We start from the raw sequence: 23,377 nt of genomic DNA on the forward strand, positions 1-23,377 counted from the left end.
CATTGCATTTTGCTTGTGAAGAATACATTAGGAGCTAAATCATCCTTATGATAAACCAAGTCATTTGTTTTTTCCAATTGTATTATCTCTCCTTTCTCTAAGTTCCTGAAAAAAAAGACAACAGCAACGTTTCTACAACGATTAGAGTGGGGTGGGCCCATAACGCTGGCTTCCCAGCTTAGGGTAAGTAATTTAAAGCAGCCAGTAATCTTGAATGAATAAAATGTGTTTATGTTCATTTTGTGCATTAACTGGCGTCATTTCTGACTCGCATGGTTTTAAAAGCAGCTTACTTGCTGATGTCAAATAATGAAAATGGATTTTCTGATTGCTATTTCTCATGATAAATAATAATTATGCCAGAAATAATCCTTTTTAGAGACCCAAATGGAAAAGGACTATTAAACCCTTCTTGCTTTCCTCCTCCTTGTAGAGTTCCATTCGTGATATAATGGGAAAGCTCCAGAATTCAACTCCTCACTTTGTGTATTGCATCAAACCCAACACATCCAGGCAGGCCGAAATGTTTGACAACTTCTATGTATCAGCTCAGTTGCAGTACATTGGTGTCCTGGAGATGGTGAAGATGATCCGCCATGGATACCCTTTGAGGCTATCTTTCAGTGACTTCCTCACGAGGTAGGCTCTTTGTAGAGTAACCAAGGATCATGTTCTGAAGCACATCCAGGCCTGCAGCATGCTTCAGTGTGATAGCTGCAGCACCATAAGGTTTAGTTCGCACTGAGTATTTGTGATGAGAAAATGCCTTTGTTGCTCATAAAGGAAAAGAGTTTGCATTTATTGTAATCCTGCTTGTGTACAGTTCTGTGTTATGTGTGGGTGAGAAGCTTGTATTAAGTGTATCACTGTGAGGTGAAGCTATGTCTATTATGCAGGGAAGATACAATGGGAAAGCGGGCAGGGGTGGGGATTGTAACATTAGGTGTCACTCTAACCTATAGAAAACTATCACATTCCGCTTCTGTTACTGTTTTACCCATGTTGATGGAGTTAATTTACCTGCCCATCCATGGTGAATTGATGCCTTGAAATAGACAATTAATAGCTACTTAAGGGTCACCTCCTTCCCCAAATGTCAATGCGGCACGAACTGCCCTGCCCTTTCCCTTCCACGGGCCAAGTTTGTGGCTGGTCTAGGAAGGGACCTGGCCTTGCCTCCATTCCCCATTCATCGCCACCTTCTTCTTCCCAGATGCCTTATCCACCCCAACCTCCCCTGCCCTTCCCAAGGCTTGTCAGCCTAGCCCAGCAAGACACCAGACTGACCTCAAAATCCAGCTTGATTGCATTAAACTATGCCTATGGTTCAAAGTGCTCACAAACCTTTTGTGTTCCCTTTTGGCTGCAGGGTGAGGTGGTCAGATTGATGTCCAAAGATGTGCAGGTTAGGGTGGATTAGCCATGCTAAATTGTCCCACAGTCCCCTTGGCTGTGCAGGCTGGGTGGATTAACAGGGTTACGATTGGAGGGTGGGAGTAGGTGGGATGCTGTTCAGTTGGTGTGCACTTGATGGGCTGAATGACCTGCTTCCACACTGTTGGGATTCTAAAGCGCGACCCTGACATTACCTCGGAGGTGAAGACCCTCTCTCCGATGTAAAATTCAGTTCAGTGGGTGCAAGTTAATCTCTCATTACAAAACACATTTTTAGGGGCTGTCCAGTTCACTTTTAAAGTCTACAAGGACTCCCCTAATACACCCCCATCCCCCACAATCATTTCCGATCACTTTTTGATGTAATGATATATTCCAGGCAAAGAAAATATTGTCGTAAATATTTCCCATTTAATTCCTGGTGTGTCTACGTTCACCCAGATATACAGATGCTCTGGCTTTTAGGTCTGAAGGCTTTCTTTATTAAATTGGTTGGCATTGCCGAGCTCAGAAACAAAATGGCACAAAGGAAGATGGAGAGAGAGGTCATGTCGGGGAAGCAGGGAGGCTGCACAAGGACGTGGACATGCTGAGAGAGTGGCCAAAGAAGTGACAGATAGAACACAATGCAGGGAAGTGTGAGGTTATACACTTTGTTAGGAAGAATAGAGGTGTAGACTATTTTCTAAACAGGGAAAGGCTTTGGAAATCTGAAGCACCAAGACTTGGGAACCTGAGTTCAGGATTGTCTGAAAGTTACCATACAGATTCATTTGGCAGTTAGGAAGTCAAATGCAATGTTAGCATTCATTTCAAGAGGATTAGGATACAGAACAGAAATTTACTGCTGAGGCTCAATAAGTTCCGGTCAGATCGCACTTGGAATATTGTGAATATTTTTGGGCCCATCCCGAGGATGAAAGGCTTGTCATATGTGGAAGGGTTGTGGACTCTGAGTCTGTACTCCATGGAGTTTAGAAGGATGAAAGCGGATCTGACTGAAACTTACAGAAGACTGAATGACCTGGACAAAGTGGACATGGAGAAGATGCTTCCACTAGTAGGAGAGACTGGAACCTGAGGGCACAGCCTCAGAGTGAAGGGGCACTTTAGAACCGAGACCAGGAACTTTTATGTTAGACAGTGGTTAATCTGTGGAACATTCTAGAATACACCTCCTCCCACCTGCCTTTCTGCAAAAATTCCATCCCCTATTCCCAATTCCTTCCCCGCATCTGCTCCCAGGATGAGGCATTCCACTCCCGAATATCTCAGCTGTCCTCTTTTTACAAGTACTGCAACTGCCCCCGCTCAATGGTCAAGAACGTCCACGACCGTATCTCCCGCATTTCTCGCAACTCATCCCTCACACCCCCTCCCTGCAATAACAACCAAAACAGAATCCCCCTCGTCCTCAAGTGTCACCCCACCAACCTCCGGATCCAACGCATCATCCTCCATCACTTCCACCATCTGCATCCAACCCCACCACCAAAGACATTATCCCTCTTCACCCTTATCTGCTTTCTGGAGGGACCAATCTCTCTGTGACTCCCTTGTCTGGTCTGCACTCCCTTCCAGCCTGACCACTCCCGATACTTTTCCCTGCAACTGCAGGAAGTGCTACAGCTGCCCCTACACCTCCTCCCTCCCCCCATCCCAGGTCCTAAGAAGAACTTCCACATCCTTACCCTTAACCACTTCTCCTTCAACTCCTCCCACTTACTACAGACTAAGGGAGTGGCCATGGGTACCCGCATGGGCTAAGCTATGCCTGCCTCTTTGTAGGGTACATGGAACAATCCCTCTTCCACAGCTACACTAGCCCTGTCCCTCACCTCTTCCTCCGTTACATCAATGACTATATCGGTACCGCCTCGTGCTTGAACGAGCAGCTCGAACAGTTCATCCACTTCATCAACACCTTCTCATCTCACCCACCCTCCTGCAAAAATGCCATCCCTTATTCCCAGTTCCTCGTCCTCTGCCGCATCTGATCCCAAGATGAGGCATTCCACTCCTGATCATCCCAGCTGTCCTCGTATTTCAAGGACCACAAACTCCCCCCACTCAGTGGTCGAAAATGCCCTTGACTGCATCTCTCATGTTACCCCCACCTTAACCCTCACACCCCCTCCCTGCAATAACAACAAAGACAGAATTTCCCTCGTCCCCACGTATTACCCAACCAACCTCCGGATTTAACGCATTATTCCCCTCCACTTCCGCCACCTGCAATCTGACCTCACTACCAAGGATATTTCCCTCCCCACCCTCATCTGCCTTCTGGAGGAACCACTCTCACCGCAACTATCTCATCCGCTCCACACTCCCCACTAGTCCCACCATCCCCGGCTCCTTTCCCTGCAACCGCAGGAAGTGACACACCTGCACCTACACCTCCCCCCTCACCCCCATCCCAGGCCCCGAGAAAACCTTCCACGTCAAACAGATGTTCACCTGTTCATCCATTAATATGGTATACTGTATCCACTGTTCCCGATGTGGCCTCCTGTACATCCAGGAAATCAATTGGAGGCTCGGTGACCGTTTTGTAGAACACCTACGCTCGGTTCGCGATAAATGACAACACGTCCCAGTCGTGGACCACTTCAACTCCCCCTCCCACCCCCCTGGACAACATGTCCATCCTGGGCCTCCTCCAGTGTCACAACGACGCCACCCGTAAACTGGAGGAACAGCACCTCATATTCCACCTTACGAGCTTGCAAACCAATGGTCTCAATGTGGCAATGTGGCAATGTGGACTTTACAAGCTTCAAAATCTCCCCACCTCGACCTCATTCCAAGACCAGTGCCCCACCCCCTCACCCCCGCCTCATTGACCTGTCTGTCTTCTCTCCCACCTATCCGCTCCACCCACCTCACTGACAAATTCCCACCACTGCCTACCTGCACTCACCTTTACTAGCTTCATCCCTGCCTCCCTGACCTATTCGTCTTCGCTCTCACCTATCCGCTCCACAATCTACATGCTATCACTACCCCTCCCCCTGTTTATTTCAGAGCTGCCTTCCCCTCCCTCATTTCTGAAAAAGGGTCCCGACCCAAAACGTCAGCTTTCCTGCTCCTCTGATGCTGTGTTCGTCCTGTTCTGGGATGGACATGTTACCCAGGCAGTGAGAGGGGGCGTTTCAAAATTTCTGTATTTATTTCTGACCTCCCTTCCCCCTCCCCATTTCTGAAGGAGGGCCCCAACCTGAGACATCAACTTTCCAGCTTCTCTGATGCTGCCTGGCCTGCTGTGATCATCCAGGTCCTCACTGTGTTATATCTCCCTACTGACCAGGACAAGTCTTACTGATGTGATATTCTCTGCGCAGTGCAAACCCATCACCATCACACTTTGGAGAAGAGTGAGGAGCTCAGTTGTCCTACTCAATATTTATCACTTAAAAAAAATCATAAAAACAGATTGTTATCTTGTCATGTTCATATGACTGTTTGTTGGAATTTGATTTGTGAAAAGCAGCTGGCTTTGTTCCTATATTATAGCAGTGACTTAACGGCAAAACTACTTCATTGGCTTTGGGACATCCAATGATTGGGCAAGGAGTACATTAATGCCAATACACTGCATCCAGGCCCTCAGGATTAGGCTCCTCGGTGTTGACCAGCATGCCTTCTGGCCTAAGAAAGAAATAGCTGGAGAAAGTGGTCTCCCTGCTTTAGCAAAGTTTGGCTGGAGGGTCTTCTAGCTTCCGTGAACAAATGACCTGGCGCCTCTTATCACAGCCACCAGAGCAGTTCTGTAAAATCTTGAAGACAGCTCTTTGCTACTTTGTGCCATGACTGGATGTTTACTGATTGAAATCACTTTTAGATCGATTTCAAACACTTGCTTTTAGTTGCAATGGTCCTCCTCTTTAATCACTGTAAGCTTGGTTTTCTTTAGTACTAACTCAATTAACTCATTTATCTCCCAAGGTTTTGATATCCATTTCCGGGATGTAGTTGTTCAACATGACACTTGGATGAACACTAAAATCATTAAATCAAAGTGACGGCATCTTATTCCCAACTCATTATTCAGGCACTTACTTGCAGGCCCTATCCAAAATATTGAAAAATTCACAAAGCTGTTTGACCTAGTCAACACAACAGATAAATTAGTACAGTCTTGGTAGAGGTGTTCAAAATGATCAGAGGACGGCCAGAGACTTTTTCCTAGGGTGGAGGTAGCTATTACGAGGGGGCGCAGTTTTAAAGTGAGTGGAGGCAGATATCAGGGAGATGTCAGGGGTAGGTTCTTTACTCAGAGAGTGGTAGGGGCGTGGAATGCATTGCCAGAGAGGGTAGTGGAGTCGGCTTCATTAGGAGCATTTAAGCGTTAATTAGATAGGCATATGGATGGTAGTATGAGGTAGGGGTGCAGGTTGGATAAACCTTAGGTTTAGGGTAAAAGTTCGGCACAACATGGTGGGCCGAAGTGCCTGTACTGCGCTGTACTGTTCTATGTTCTATGTTTTCGTCGGAGAATGTTGGTTTACAGACAAATAGCAGACCAGCTCGCTATTGGCTGCAGATCACAAAGCAGATAGTAGGAGTAAAATATAGCTAATGAGAATGGCAAATAGTTGGAAATAGAATCCGTCAGGGATGAGTGTTGGAGCCACTGCTGTTCACAACTTATATTAATGATTGAAGCTTTGCAATCAAAAACTGGCTTCAATTAAATAACAAACAAAAGAACTGCGGATGCTGGAATTCAAAAACAAAACCAGAAATTGCTGGAAAATTGGAGTTGATTTCTCTCTGCAGATGCTGCCAGACCTGCTGAGATTTTCTGTTTTCGTATAGACTGTGGGTACTCAGGAATGCAAGAACTGGGAGGCAGAGTAAACCATGTGGCTGGTCAAGCCTTCTTCAACATTCAACATGATCAAGAGTGATCTTGGATTTCAGGACCATTTTCCCACTCACTCTTCCTATCCTTTGACACCTGGAAAGACTATAAAATTCTTTGGAAGGCCATTTCACTCCACTCAAAAATCAGGACTCAAACTATGAATGTTACAAAACAAGCATTGAATAAAATTTCCATTCTCTGTGGGATCCCTTCATTAACCTATTAAGCATTAGTATAGAAGTCACATTTTTAGCAACACCCACATGCAGGAGCTTAGTAATTGATCCGCTGAACAAATTCTTTTGCACAACTTCCTGTAACCGATCATGTCACAGTTTACTGGCTGCAGACCCCCACTGTACAGTAATGTTCTTGTGCACAGTGGTTTTATCTCCCTTTCTGAGCTTTGTTCCCTGATATATGTAAGTAATAACTAGCACTGGATCATCCAATTGGGTTAACAATTTGACTCAGTGTCATATCTTGATATTTTTCTGTATGTTTCTCTGTTCAATTAAACATGTTTTGATTTTGGAAAAATTTGACTGCAAGCCGAAGTGACGTCATTGTTCAGAATTCTCCTCCCTTCATCCAGGTATGCTGCACATTCCATGTTCCTACCACCTGGTGCTGAATTCCATATGCTGGTCCAATGCACAACTGGTTGCATTTTACTGGCAACCAGAAATACAGCAGATACTAAAAGAAAATGCCACACAGCAGAAATATAAAGGAAAATCAAAATTCTTTGCAAGACCAGAAGTATCTTTGTAAGAAATTGCCAGATGGCTTCAAGGTGTAGAGTAGGGTGAGGATGTTCAATCAGGACTGAAACAAATTGCAAGAAATTAATAATTTTGCGGAACACCATCTAATGGCCATGTTAATTTTATTATTGGTAAGTGTGAGACATTACATTTTAGTAGGAATATCAAGGAAGTTATATGTTATTAGGTAGTACAAACATATGAATTAACCCAAAAATAGTGGTTATCATTGATAAGACGATAAATAAAACAAAACTAGAACTGGAGTTCAGTCTTAAAGGTTATATTAGGCTATAATACACATATATAGAACGTTAATTAAACCATTAAGGTCCCTCAACATTAAATACACATTAAGGTACCAGACAGGGTGCAACCACATTGACAGGGATGAAACCGGAATTACAAAGTTATACCTAACAAGTATAGTTGAATAAACTAGGGATCTTTTCTTCTGGAAAAATAACATTGTGGGGGGTTATGTATAAGATTGTTTAAAAATATTATGCAAGGTTTTGATAGAATCAATACAAAGCGAATGTTTTCTTTAGTGGGGAACAGCAAAACTAGAACTTACTCACCCAAAAATCAAATAGGTGTTTCAGAAGAAGACCCAGAGAGTAGTGACAATGTGGAACTTTTAAGCAAAGAGAGTAGTTACAAAGAATCGTATAGATGCATTTAAGGGAAGGCTGGTTAAGAAAATTAAAGAGAGGGAACGTAAAATGTCCTGGCCTTAATTAAGTACAGACACGGAAGAGACAAGGGCCAAAGTATTTGCGATAGAATTCGTAGTCATGTGGAGGAAAATGATGTTAATTCTGAGGGGCAAACACTGTTTAACAAAGTTGCTGGGGCTTTCAAAAAGGTTAATGAGGGTAATGCTGTAGATCTTGCTTTGACTCAGTGCTGCACAAAAAAGATTAGATTAGATTAGATTGCCTACAGTGTGGAAACAGGCCCTTCGGCCCAACAGGTCCTCACCGCCTCTTGAAGCATCCCACCCACACCCATCCCCCTATAACCCACAAACCCCTGAACACTACGGGCAATTTAGTATGGCCAATCCACCTAGACTGCATATCTTTGGACTGTGGGAGGAAACCCAAGCACCCGGAGGAAACCCATGCAGACACAGGGAGAATGTGCAAATTCCGTACAGACAGTTACCCGAGGCTGGAATTGAACCTGGGTCCCTGGCGCTGTGAGGCTGCAGTGCTAACCACTGAGCTACCGTGCAAATTTATAGCTGAAAGAACAAAAGGGACAGTAGCTAAGTGGACACAAAATTCACCGAGCATTAGGAAATGAAGAGTAAAGATCAACAGATATTTTTCAGGTTGGAGGAAGGTTACTAGTGGAGTCCCATAGAGATCCCTTCCAGGACAGTTGCCTTTCTTGATTTGTTAATGTTGGTATGCAAGGGACAATTTCAAAGTAGATGATACAAAATTTGGAAGCATTGTAAACTGTAAGGCATACAGTGTAGTCCACCAAAAGAACATAGTCAAGTTGTTAGAGTGAGTGGAAATCTGAAAGATGACGTTCAGTGCACAGAAGTGTGAAGCAATGCACTTTAATAGGAAGCAAGTGGACAGATGATATAAAATAAGGGGTACAGTTCTTTATAGGTATAGAAGCAGATCGACCTGGGTGTATATATTCACAGATCAGCTGGAGAGAGTAGAGCAAACTTTGTTTTAACCAGCACCTTCTGAACCAGCACACTCGATAAACTGGCTGAAATACCAGAAGTTTGCGGCATTATTGTACTCTCCACAATGTCTGAGTAGTCAGCTGAGGGTGCTAGTGAGAAGACCATCTGCTGGTGAATTTTATTTAAGGCAAAGTTGCAATATTAGTTAAGAGCTTTATATTGTAAATAAAGTATGACAATGATGTGTATACTCCCTGCATCATGTTTCTAATACTTTGTGTGTTTTTACATTGATAACGTGGATCTCTTGATCAACTGGGACATTTGATCAACCAGCACACTCCTGGTCCCATAGGTGCCAGATAATTAAAATGTTTGCTGTAGCTAATAAAACAGACATTATTATGGCTTCGGAATGTGTGTGGTGAAGTTTCCTTAACTCTGGGCAAGAAAGAGTGGACCCTATCCAGAGGTGTGCTATAATATGCAGATGAGTCATATTGGACTTGAAAGGTTAACTCCCATCTTTCTCCACAAATCCTGCCAGACCTGCTGAGGTTCTTCAGCAATTTCTGGGTTTGCTTCTGATTTCCAGCATCCTTAACATTCTGCTTAATTGAGTGCCTGAAGTTGATTAAACATGTCTGCAATATTCTCGGCTTTATTAATAGGGCTTGGAGTGCATGAGCAAAGAGATAATGATGAACTTGGGCAAGACACTAGTTTGGCCTCAGCTGAAGTATTTTATGCAGTTCCATACATCACAGTATAATGTGATGTGAATGCATCAGACACAATTCAGAAGAAGTATATATGAATAATGCCAGGGATGAGAAACTTCAGTTATGAGGATGGATTGAAGATAAAGGAACTGTCCTCATTTTTGAGAGGAAAAAAAAGCTAAGAAGAGATAGAATATTTTAAAATCATAGGACAAAGATTGGGAGAATGTTCCTTTTCGTAATAGAAACCAAAACAAAAATTACTGGAAAAACTCAGCAGGTCTGGCAGCATCTGTTGAGAGGAAACAGAGTTAACATTTTTGATCCAGTGACCCTTCTTCAGAACTGGAGAAATAACATATCCATACAGAGGGTAGTTAGGATAGGGAATGTACTGCCTGGAAATCTGGAAACTGCGTAGGCTTATGAAGAAAAGGCAAGAGAGTGTAACTCATTTAACTATTTAGAAAGGCAGTGAAAGGCCTGAATTTAGTGAACTGCATAGCCCTCTCCTTCACTGAAACAATCCTTTGAATGAACAAACTGAAATATCTACAAGAGAATGGAAGATGTGAGAGTGAGTGTGAAAGATCTTGAAGGTGCAAGGAAAACGAAGGTGGTAGTAGGATGAGTAGACAATCAAAACGTGAGTCTATCAGAACTGTAACAGCAATTCAAGAGCCTATGATAATGATGTGGAGTTGTTGAACTCGATCTTGACTTTGGAAGGTGATGAAGAGCTGAATCAGGAAATAAGCTCATGATCTTTGAGCTCCTATTGAGCTTTGTACAAGAGCAAACATCTATTTGTATGGCATCCTGTCATTGCAATAGGATGCATTAAAATGAATATATTACCTTGTAATATATTCACAATGAATATATTACTTTTGAAAAGTGGTCACTCTTACTACATTGACAAGCAAAAATCCTAATAATAGCAAAACATGCAATTCATTCATTTTTGGTGGGAGGATCATTGGTCAAGACACTAGTGGAACTCTTTGAGAAATCCAATGGGACAGTTTACACCCAATTCAGCCGTTTAATTTTTTTTACGTGAAAAATGTCAGCATTCCCTCAGTCCTATGCTGATTTGTCTGCCTGGATAATTGAATAGAGTGCTTATCTCACATGCTCCATACCTGCAGCTACCTTGGAGCTAAAGTGATCACTTAGGGAGCCGTTTCAGTCGCAGTCTAAAATGAGGTCACCTCCTTAAGAGCTCAAGGTGCCTGTAAGGATCTGGAATGACTTTCATTAGCTTAGTAATAACCCAGCAGGGCCAAATCTGCACAGGGAGAAGAGTTAACATTTTGAGTCAAGGGGCCCTTCTTCTGAACTGAGGCCAATAGTTTCTCAAATGCTATAATGGATATTATTAGACAGAAAGAAAGCAGGGAACAATTTTAAGATGTTCAAACCTAGACGTTGGACATTTGTTCCCTTGAGGTCGTTCAAACTGTTTGCATGTTTTGTTTGGTTTCATTTTACAGTAAACATCCTGTGTGTTGCCTGCATGGAGAATATTGTAAGATAAGAAGACAATATTAATTTCATTGAAACTGAAACAGTGAGATAGAAAGGCATTGTAATCTGATCTCTGGATCAAAGCCAGCTCCCCACCTTCCCCTGCCGTATCATCTGATGTTATTTTTTCTAGCACAGCAACAATATGCTCTGCTGTTGATCAACTGCCAGCTCTCTTGTCAGGTTTCACTGGGAGCTGAGTAACAGAAGCTGATGTTTGTGACTGAACCCTGGTGTGATACACGGTTACAGCATCACACTGATGTTGAATCACTGAGACAAACGCTCTCTCAGGGATTCTAAGAGCCGAGTCATGTTGGTTTCAAACTGACCTCTGACTTTTTCCATATCAATTAGCTAAAGTGAAACTTGGATGAGTTTCGTTTGTGGCTGTGTGATTTTTGTTCACAGTGAGCACTTAGAAGCCTTTTGCAACAGTTTTTACTGACAAACAGTGAGAGTGTTCCTGTCTGTAGGAATGAACAAGGGCTGTGTGAAGTGGAGTCAGATGAGTTTGATTCATACACCAAAGCAATAATGCATTGATTTTAGCTTGCTTTGTATAATCGTTCATTGTTTGTTTTGACTATGATTTTGTTGATTATCATAAAAAAAACGTTGACAGATATGATACAACCTTCACTCTCCCCTCCCTATATTAAAGTAACATGGCCTCCTTTACAGCACAGGCGACACAAGCATCATCGAAACATCACTTATGGGAAAACAGTTGTAGAAGCACATTAATTGTTGGACATTATATCTTCAGTTTGGCAGGCACAAGTACAGCCAATGCCCCACTTGTTGTAAGCAATCAACAGAAGAAACTTTTTGATACAATCTATCAGTCTCTGAAATTCATAGTAGATACTTGTTTATGTGATAGGCAAAATGTCTTTTTGTTCTGACAGTTGCATACTTTAGTGGTGATTCTGCAATTGGACAAATGTATGTTAAATGATCCTCGGCCTGCGAACAAATTGCACTAGCAAAAAAATTAGGAATGTCAGTTTAGCTTAGAGTATAGTGTTGTTGTATGTACTGAAAATTACATAAATGAGTGTACAAGGTCCTGTTCTTTATAGACAAAAAGAACATGCCTTCAAATTGTGCCCAGGAGCAAAAACAAAGTTGCTGGAAAAGCTCAGCAGATCCAGCAGCATCTGTAAAGGAATAAACAGAGATAATGTTTTGGGTCCGGTGACCCTTCCACAGAACAGGAAAGGTCACCAGATCCGAAATGTTAACTCTGTTTTTTCCCTTCACGGAAACTGCCAGACCTGCTGAGCCTCTCCAGCAGTTTTGTTTCTGCTCCTGATTTACAGCATCCGCAGTTCTTTTGGTTTTTATCTCATGTTGTGCCTATTTCTAAACAATAAAACAGAAGGGTCTAGGCCTGAAACGTCAGCTTTTGTGTTCCTAAGATGTTGCTTGGTCTGCTGTGTTCATCCAACTCCACACTTGTTATCTGTGGCAGCCACTCTTCAATTTGTTTATTTTTTGGTCAGATTAAAGGCTTAACTAATCAGAGTTAGGACACCTGGATTAAATGCAAACAAAGCTTGGCAGCTAACTGCCAATCATCATCAAATAACACGTGCCCATTGTAACACCACTACCAACCAGAATCCACCTGCCAACAAATCAGTAATTTCTTCTCATACAACATCAGAAGATTGATATTTCTTCTGATTGTCGTGACAAACACAATATGAAAAACTTTGATGAAACATACCTTTATTCATTAATACTTTACAAACTGTTTTAACATGTAGCAATTGATATTTCATAATCAGTTATAGAACGGCTATGAATCTGACTGTTAGAAAACTATAATTTCTGGTTTTAAATTCCAGTTGATTATCAGAGTTGCTCAATGCAGGCAGTGTTGGGAATCTTCCTTGTATGAGCTGCCCAGTAAATTCTGTGAGGAATGCTGAGAGTGATGGTAGAGACAAGTCTTCCACCTACTGAAGCACACCAGCTGAACCAATCGGACATGTCTGGGAGCATCCACTTATTCCTTTATCTAAAAGCAAAAGGACTGGATTTTCATTTATAGAATCGTCCATAAACTCAAAATGTCATAGACCTCGCAATTGCTGATTTCTTGTTTCTTTTTTGCAGAGTGGTTACATTTGTGTTGTTGAGAACACTGTCATTCAGTTGTGCCAGCAATATAATCACCAGAAAGTCAATTTTGAGCATTGTGTTTGAGGGAGTAATATTAGCCAGGACACAATGAGAGCACCTGCCCTCTTCAAAATGTACCAAAAACTATTTTATGTTGACTTTGGAGGGCAGATACATCCTCAATTTGACCTCTCAATCAAAAGATGGTACCTCTGACACTTCCTTAGCATTGTGTAGAAGGTTCAGCCTAGATTATACATGTGAGTCACTGGAGTGCAGTGAAGTGAGTGAAATTTCATTGAGAGGTTAATACATTTCTGTTGAGCCCAGGCTGACATCTAGATTTGCGTTTATACTCTCGATGGATCACACGCCAGCATTGAAATTCTTTGGAAAGCTCCTTAACGTTTTCCAGCCAGATTAATGTTTGTTCTTTAAATGTAAAAAGGTTCAAGAGATGGTTGTGTTTGCTCCTCTTTGGCCTGTAAGAGCCTCAGAAGCTTTGCTAGCAGAGAAGCTTGGAGCAACTCCTTGTTGTTGGTCAGAATATCATTGTGATATTCATTGACATGCATGAGTCTTATTATTGGCCCCATTCAACCAGGATCTGCTTCCTTTGCAGCAAAGGAACTTCAACCCTAGGCCATATCACAATAAATAAAGGAGCTGCTATCTCAACAGATTATTAAAATGAACAATAATGAAAAGGCATCTTTACAATTAAACAATTTGCAATTAATTCTAGCCCCAAAATCTGCTGATTATGTAAATATAACTGAAAACCAGTTGTTGTCGTAGTCTCATTTTGGAAAGTGATGCAACATTCAATGAAAAGGACTAATTGGAGCATTGAATGGATGAGATTGATTGCATTTCAAAGATGCACAATGAAATGAACTACTGAAGTACAGGAGAATTGGAATTTGGAGAGTAAAAATCTTTGGCAAAAGCTCATCAGATCTGTTTTCTTACTGAGCCCATATCAAGGAGGTTTTTCTCAATTTGTACCCAGTGCCAATGAATTACCTGGTGCAGTTTAACATCATAACATACTGCAATCCACAGCATGTGCGCGTAAGGAAAACCACGCAGATTTCCAGCTGTTTTGCAGACATGCCAGTTTACTACACTGTATGCATTGCATGCTCATGATGAAGCTTGCTGCTACTGTTCTCTTTAAGTGTTGGAAACTACAGTGCCTGCTTGGTCTAATGTAGTAGGGTACTCCCTGGTCCAACGAGAAGAGTTTTGTGTGGTTAGCAAGACATTGATTACTGTACATGAACAGCTAGTTACAGGTTACATTGTTATGATAGACATTGTTACAGAACATTGAGAAGTTCCAGATGTTAGGTCTTATTCCTTTGAGGTTCAATGTTATTTTAGTCTCAAATCTGTATATCATCATTGAAAGTGGTGTTTCTGTCATTGCTCAATATTAGCCCTTTCAAACCAAATATAATACCTTTAGCATCATATTCTACCTCAATAACTCTATCACACATAAAGGAATACAGGATGAGACCATATAGATTGGGATCGTAAATGTTTCTGGCAGCTTTTAGTTATGGCAAAAGTGAAAATGTGTTTCTCATTTTACATGATTCTCTCTGAAAGGGATATAATGGGATGATTTTCAACTTGTCCTCCTGGATGTTATCACTGCTGGGGAGATGCTCAGGCTATATGAAACAAGCTTGATTTCTATTCCATTGATTCCAAGAAGATGAAATTCAAACAGGTTTTCACCATGCAACTGTAAGATTATCATTCAGGCCAAGTTGTTGCTTTTTAACTCTTCCTGTGAAAATAGGTAATTTCATATTTTCATACATTATAGCCCATTTGCCACTCGCTTAACTTGTCTTTATGATTTTGTACATATAACACAGGGTGGAGCTGGAGGAACAAAGCAGGCCAGGCAGCATCAGAGGAGCAGGAAAGTTGACCTTTCTTCAGAAAGAAGAGTCCTGATCCAAAACTTCAACTTTCTTGTTCCTTTGATGCTGCTTGGCTTTCTGTATTGCTCCAGCTCCATATTGTGTTATCTCTGACTCCAGCATCAGCAGTTCTAACTATCTCTTTATGTTCTTGTAACTTCCTTGCATCCACTTCAAACTTACCTTCCTACATATCTTTGTGTCATCAGTGAATTTGGCAACCATGCCTTCCATCATTTTGTCCACGTTATTTATATAAATCGCAAACAGTTGAGGACCCAGCACCAATCCCTAGATCACACGACTCATTACCCCTTGTCAACCTGAAAAAAGTTTATTTTTATGCACTCTATGTTTACTATTAGCCAGCCAATATCATTTCCATGCCAACATGATACATTCCACACCATGAATTTTTATTTTCTTCAATAACATTTGATGTAACACCCTGTCAGATGCTTTGTGAATATCTAAGTGGAATATATTCACATGTTCTCCTTGATCCAGTACAAGTGTTATCTTGTCAAAGAGATCCAATAGTTTGGTCAAACATGATTTCCTTTACATATTGACTTTGTTCAGATTATTGTTATGACAGTAACTGATGTTATTACTGGATTACTATAATTATTACTGTGAATACTGTTATGACACTAGTTAATGTTATTACTGGACAAGTCAGATCCCAGACTGAAATCTAGTTTGATAGATTGTGTTGTTTTCTTGTTTTAATAAGGTGCTGTCTCATTGAAGACATAAATAATGTTGCACGTTTGGTTTTAATAATAAGCAAAAGTTCGGTACGCAAAAGAAATGAAGATAAAATAGAATGAGCATTTACATATAATTCAAATTAAAATGTTTCAAAATACATGGTGAAAATATCTCATTAATCTTAAAAACACCCTTTTACATAAGAGAGAATTTGCTTCTCCACCACTTTTATACAGCTTAATTTTACAATATTATCAATTTCTGAGAACCTGACACCCTCTTCCTGGACATCGTCACACAACAAAGTTTACTTTCTAGGCTTCAAATAACCTCTTCAGCATTTTAAGCAAAACACTTCTGGACTGGAACTTTCATACTAAACTCCTTCCACTAAGATAACCTATGATAAACAGATCTAAATTAACTTGTCAATTTTTCAGGAACAACTGCTTTTTACATTCAGGTTCGGCTAAGAAGCCTGCAGAACTATCTAAACTGAAACAAAAGAAAACAATTTTTTCCAAAGCTGTGATGTTTCCCTCATCTAAAGAAGTCAACCTCTTCTTCTAAACTGGAGTCAAATACACAAATTTCCAACTTGTTTGCTTGTAAAATTCTCCGGATGAAAAAAAATTATGGTCCAGGAGATCTTTCTCTTGTATTATGCAGAAGTCACCATGGTTACAGAAATACAAGTTAATCATTCAACCCCTTCAAAGCTACAAGAAACCCATAAGCCACTAGTTCAAACTCAAAAATCCAAACTCAACAAATAAATGATATTAAAATATCTTTAAATCACACAACTTATATCACATTACCTTGAAATTATTGATATTCCCTGCTATAAATTCTGCAATAAAAGCTTTGAACATTTTCCCCATAACAAATGTTACGCTAATTAGCGTTTGATTTTCTGTGCTTTGCCTCCCTCTCTTTTTGAATGGAGGAGTGACATTCACCATCTTCCAATCTCCAAATCAAGGAAGTTTTGGAAACTTGAAATCAACACACTAATTATCCTACTGGACATTAGGGTGAAGTCCATCAGGACCCAGGCACTTGTTAATCAGCAGCTCAAACAATTTACTGAGGAATATTTTTCTAGTGATTACATGACTCTAACTTTGATCAAGCACATATATTCATAGAGTCTTTAACTTTGATGGTGATGTTCGAAACTGGCCTAGCTGCCACAAGGCTCCGATGAGGCTTGAACTCATGACCCCTAGTTTATTAGACCAGTGTGCTAACCCTGACCTGCTGATTGTATTTTTGGTTCAGACTGATATGTGCCGACTGTCAGGCAAAGAGCCCGTTATCCTAATTTATATAAAAGATTAGATTTACAGAAGGTTAACTGAATTTAAGTTCATGTGATAGCAAAATCAGTTAGTTTAGAAAAGAACATCTTACAAATGGCAAGTCAAGGTAAATGACTGTTTCTCTGATTGGAGAATGGTAGGCACTGATATGGTAGGCTCAGTGCTAGGGCTATTGCTTATTTTGAGACATATAAATAACTTGGATATTCTGGGTGGGATGTTATTCAGAGAGTCGGGGTAGACTTGGTGGGATGAAGGGCCTGTTTCCACACTGGAGGGATTCTATAATAAGGTACCATATTAGACTACACAGCTAAATTACTTATACATTGAAATTATTTCAAGTTTGGCACATAGCCTTGATCATATCAGTCGACTGCAACAGAACATGGCTAAGCCAGCAAAATAGATAGACAAGTGGCTGATGCAATTTAATGCAGAGATGAGAGAGGTGATGCATTTTGGCAGAGGCAGTGGGATATCTGGTAACATATTAGAGGCATTACGTAAATGTAAGGCTTTTTTGAAGTCAGAACTTCTAATAAATAGGGAGAAAAGCAAAGCAGGTTGCTTATTGGCTATTACCCATTTTCATTATCAGATTATGTTAAGAATTACTCGTTGCTGTCACTTAGCTTCTGTAACTATCTTTAACATAAGATTTTAACCAAAGAAGAATAGATGTGTCCATTCAGTGTGATATTTTTCCAATGTATAAACAATTGAACCCACGTTGTGTGAAGCATATTTCTCTGCAGTAGAGCGTAGTATTTTATTCCTTATGAACAGCTCAATTAGTTAGCAACCATGACCCAAAAGGACAGATCCAAGCTGATCTCTCAATCTGTCTTCATTTCAGTGACTTACAGTCAAAGCTTTTTCTCCAGAATGAAACACCAGCCTGAACAGATGGTCACAGCGTAACCTGTCGTTTCAGTGTGACATTTAACCTGGTATTTTTAATGGTTATCAGGACAAGATGCCTTTCACTTTGCTTTCATCCCCAGTTTTAGTCTTTTGATAGGCTAATGCATCAAAGACTTCAAACAATAGGCAAGCTTCATCATTTGTGGAAGGAATTTTCGGTCCATTTTCTTACTATACTCCTCTCCAGGCTACATTTCCACCTGCATCACACATCCTCAGTTATTTTGTTCATGTTTAGCGTTCTTCACGCTTTAATCCATCAATGAGCAGTCATATGGTTGATATCACTGCAGACTTCATTCTGCATTCAATTCAGCTTGCAGCCAGGAGGAGCTGATAATCCTTCCATAACCCTACTCTCCTACCATATCCTTTTCCAAGTACTCTAACAAAACCTTCCTCCTTAATTGTGATACTTGGCTTCATACACCCAAGAAATTTTAAAAAGCGCTATTTTAATTTTAGAGGGAATGCTAAAAATGCCTTCTGAAAATTCTAAGGACTGAGGGGAATATTCTTGAATAATTATAAGATCATTGAAACCTAACCAGTTTGTTTCTTTCTACTTCATCCTTAATTTTAAAAGCATTAACAAGCAACTGTACTGACACTTTATGCTTATTGTTTGGACAGCTTCCATTTTTTGATCATTCTGGTTATTTTCGACGACCAGTGATTCTGTGTCACTTGTCAGCCACACTGTTCCTTTGCTTCAGGATTTAGGTTCATTCAGGTTTGGTCCTGGCATTGTGTCACCTGACTAATAATACAGAAAACAAGATGTGCACAATATTGGAAAGCCAACTTGCCTTCTGATAAAAACTAAATAATAGACACTTGAGACAATTAAATCACCAGTTGGTTCACAGTTTTGTTTCCCAGTTGGTTCAGTTTTGCTTCCTATGCAATTTTGTGCTGATCTCATGGGCTATATCAACAGACAGCAACTTGGCAGGGTTGACTCAAACACACACGTGGGATAAATGGACAAAGGAGGACATTACAGTGAAGAGAGTGGAAACTGCAGTTGAGACTGTGTGAAGTTCATGACTGCATAAGAGAATTGTTCAAAATTAACTTTTTGTGAAGTGTAGCCATTAAAGATTTGGTCTGAAAGACAGTCAGAACGAAGACAGGTTGTTGGTATAGCCCATGAGATCAGCACAAAATTGCATAGGAAGTAAAACTGAGCCAACTGTGAAGATGAATTTGCTCAACTCTACCTATGGCATGTTTCTACTGCTGCTTAGCAAGTTTGTAATTTTGTGTTGTAGCATTACCAGATTCATACCTCATTTTTGGGTATGCCTGATGCGCCTTTTGATATAGAACAAAGAACAAAGAAAATTACAGCACAGGAACAGGCCCTTCAGCACTCCAAGCCTGCACCAATCTAGATCTTCTATCTAAACCAGTCACCCATTTTCCAAGGATCTGGAAAATCTCTGCTCCCAGCCCATTCATGTATCTGTCTAGATATATCTTAAAATGATGCTATCATGCCGACCTTTACCACCTCTGCTGGCAATGTGTTCCAAGCAGCCACTACCCTCTGTGTAAAGAACTTGCCTTGCAAATTTCCCTTAAACTTTTCCCCTCTCACTATGTCTCCTTCACTCCATACTCCTGATTACAGTCTGGGTAATGGGTTTCTCCCCTGGCCTGACGGTCATGGTAGCTGCAGGATAAGCCAGCCCATAATGATAACAGATTGTGGTGCAACATGTGCATGATGCTGCAGATAGCCCACGCACGGATTACCAGTTCTGAATCAGTCCCATTTGATATGGTGACAGAACTACATAACACGATGGAGCGGTGTGAAAATGGGGCTCCCACTCCACTGTCATGGACAGGCATATGCTTTGAAGTAGATTAGTGCAGGCAAAATTGGGTAGGTTCTTTTCTTTAGTGTGAGCTCTTGCACCAAGCTACAAATGCAAACTGCCAGATATCTATCTATCCACTCCAAGGCTTCAGCAGGTATGTATGTTGGAGTTGAAACACCTCTGTGTCTCCTGTACAGCAGAAGAATACAGGTTGCCAACAGGGCAAGCTCTGAGTGACATCCTCTGTCAACTGGAGTTGAAATCCTCCAAACTTTTTGACTGTAATTAGGCAACCCAAACAAATACACTGAGCATTTCATTATACATGTCCATCAGTACTCTCTTGTGTGCTGTTCATCAAGATCTTCTGAAGAAAAAATCATTTAAAACCTTGCCCCCTAGCAAATTGGCAAATTACCCATCTTTTCAATGATCTGATTGTAGATCAGTGATAGCCAATAATTCAAGGTGAGATCCCAACTCTCCATTAGTCGCTAAGATACATGCAGTGCCAACTCTTGAGCTGGTGGTTGTGGGCACGAGAGCATGAGATGCTGCTTGAAGCCCTATCCCATCTCTCAAGCAAAATTTGGCTGCCATATAAAACCAAACATTTTCGCAATTGTAAACAATAGGTCCAATTGTAAGTGAAAATGGTTATTTACTTATAGCTTTAGGGGAGGCGATAGCCTAGTGGTATTATCACTGGACTGTTAATCCACAGACCCAGAAAACCTTTTGGGGGCTTGAGTTTGAATCCCACTACTGCGGGTGGTGAAATTTGAATTCAATAAGTATTTAGAATTAGAGTCGAATGATGACCATGAATCCATTGTTGATTGTCGGAAAAAGCTATCTGGTTCACTAATGTTCTTTAGGGAAGGAAACTGCCATCCTTACCTGGTCTACATGTGACTCCAGACCCACAGGAATGTGGTTGACTCTGAACTGCCCTCTGGGCAATTCAGGATGGGCAGTAAATGCTACCTAGCCAGCAACACCCTCATCCCATAAACAAATAAAGGAGAAAAAAAAGCAGAAAAATAGACTTGAATACAAAGTAGCCTTTCTTCAGTTGGTAATCACTTCTCTTCTTTGCAATTGCACTAAATGGAAAAAATCAAGCTTGTTAGCTTCTTTGTGGACATTCTCCAAACAAAAAAATACATTAAATGAATAAGAGTACTGATGAATTTGTGTACTGTGATCATATTTCTTACATGAGTAATACTTACAGGTAAGAGTAAACATACAAAGATAAGGTTTTTGATGATCCTCCTTATTCTGTTCATAATGGATATGTTATGCTGGAATTTCCAGGAATCAGTTATAATCACTTTCTCTAAAACCATGCAAAAGCTGAAATGAATTCTACATTGGAAGGTGAGGAATTTTGCTGGCTGTCTACACATACTCAGCTAACTTCACAGCTTCAGAAGTATCTGTGTCATTTGAGATAGATTCTTAAGGGAATACTTGACACAACGTATCTACTAAACAATTTGAGTATCCATTCTCAAATATCATAGAATGTCACCTATGAAGTGACTTCAGAAGTGCTACTTATTTTCTTCATGTATGCTACTTTAGTATCCTGAAGACACTAGATGTTTGGAATATTTGAAGACTGCAAACCTGGATTTAAGTATCTTCCAACATCTTTCATCAAGCAGAAGATATGGAAGCTTGAACATAAGTACCAACATGTTCAAGAACAGCTTCACTGCTGTTATTAGACTGCTGAATGGACCTCGCTAATTTCAACCTAATGTCTACCTTGCTTTTGTGCACCTCTTGTGCAGTTATAATCTTGGATGCCTTGCTTTGTCTAAGCATCCCATGACCTAGATGTCCTTATTTGTTGTGATCTGCCTGTACTGCTCACAAAACAGAACTCTTCGCTGTACTTGGGTACATGTGACAACAATAAATCAAATCACATCAAACAAAATAAATCAAATTCAATGTGTAAGTCATGCATTTTCGGCCAGAAAATCACAATATGGGGTTGCCAAGAGCCAAACACTAGTATATCTGTAATCCAATTACAGTTCCAATAGTTTGGATTTCTTTCTGTCTCCTCACAAAATGTTAATAAACTAACCTGCAAACAAGTATCTTGTATGATTCTCAAGGTCGTCAAGTGGAAAAGGATTCAGAGCAGCACTTCATGACAATGTCATCCAAAATGAAGGAAGAACGAATCATGAAAATTTCTGATTTTGTATTCTACTTTCCACGCAGGTACAGGGTTCTGGCTGACATAGTACTGAGCGACAGAAAAAAACTTTCTGCAGAAGAGAAGTGTTGCCTCATCCTCCAACAATGTAAATTACAGGGATGGCAGGTAGGTGACTCTTAAAGTGTGACCTATGCTTTTTTTTATGGTGACTGCAATACAACTGGTGTGGCATGTGTGTGCTAATATATAGATTAAAATAGAAACATTGCCACCTTGAAGACGTGCATCCAGCATTTAGCATATATTGACTCAGCTGCTGATCAACACAAATATCTACGTCACAAATTGAGGTCTCCAAAAATAGCGCTGTCAGGGAGAACTGGTCACAAAATCACAGGTCCATCAGCAAAACTGAATTCATGCCCAACCACTACAAATTATGAGCTCGATAAAGCAGTTAATTTGTGGTCTGACACCAACCATTGACCATGAAAGTTGCCAGATTGGTACAAAAATTAAACTGATACTTTATTATACATCAGGGACGGTGCTGCCGCTCTCAGATGATCTTAATATCAACATGACATGAGTCTCATGCTCTGTGGTTTACTCTTAACAGTGTCAAAACAGTTTGGAATTGACTGTAATTGCTGCCTCAATGAAAGCGGTCACATCCCAAGACCAGCAAAGCTATCACCAGTGCTCCCTGGAAGCAGCTGCACAAGCAATCAGCCTTTATAATGTGGCAGTCAATACAAATTTGTGCGATGGGGTATAAATAAATGGACAATTATTAAACACATATAAAACCCTTCAGTTTAAAATTGTGCCGTAATCCCAACAGCAAGACAAAGAATCTTCAGCTACTAGAAATGTGGTATAGAGAAACAAACTGCGAGAATCAGTCTGCTGACACAGTTGCATTTGTGGAGAAATAAACATGATTAATGTTTCAGGTCAATGACCTTGACATTTCTCCATAAAACTACTGCCAGGCTAGATGAGTGTTTCCTGACATTTTTTTGACTTTGTTTTAGCTTTTTCCAGTGGTAGTATTGTCTTTCAATTGAAGTTTGAATGGAGAAAGATACCAGAACTTGGACTACGTAGAAAATTATGAGAAATTATTTTGCTACGTGAAACATGTATCTACCCTGGATAAGTTTTCAATTAATGGTCCATTAGTGTTTTCCTTCAATTAACTAAACAATTTTGATTCAGCTGTTTGTAGTGATTGTACCAGGTCAACAAGTTGGACACCATAGAATATGAATTTGCTGGTCGAGGCTATTAATCTGGTCCAGTCAGCAAGCTCCTCAATGCCTGACCCAGTGAGAGGCACTGCTGTTGTCAATGACAATGCAGTTGTAAATAAAATGTGACTGG

At 40.6% G+C, this 23,377-nt stretch overlaps 1 protein-coding gene across 7 annotated transcripts in view; it reads left to right on the forward strand.

Moving 5' to 3' along the window:
* Positions 1-23,377, forward strand: part of myo16 (myosin XVI) — a 360,735-nt gene that overhangs the window by 304,229 nt on the left and 33,129 nt on the right. For all 7 annotated transcript variants that reach the window (XM_059646418.1, XM_059646419.1, XM_059646420.1 and 4 more), the window contains 3 exons: positions 103-183; positions 434-639; positions 22,054-22,156. In XM_059646418.1, coding sequence (XP_059502401.1) covers positions 103-183; positions 434-639; positions 22,054-22,156 — 390 coding nt within the window. The remainder of the gene's footprint in view (positions 1-102; positions 184-433; positions 640-22,053; positions 22,157-23,377) is intronic.

The sequence above is a fragment of the Stegostoma tigrinum genome, chromosome 6, assembly GCF_030684315.1.
Source record: "Stegostoma tigrinum isolate sSteTig4 chromosome 6, sSteTig4.hap1, whole genome shotgun sequence".
NCBI lineage: Eukaryota > Metazoa > Chordata > Chondrichthyes > Orectolobiformes > Stegostomatidae > Stegostoma > Stegostoma tigrinum.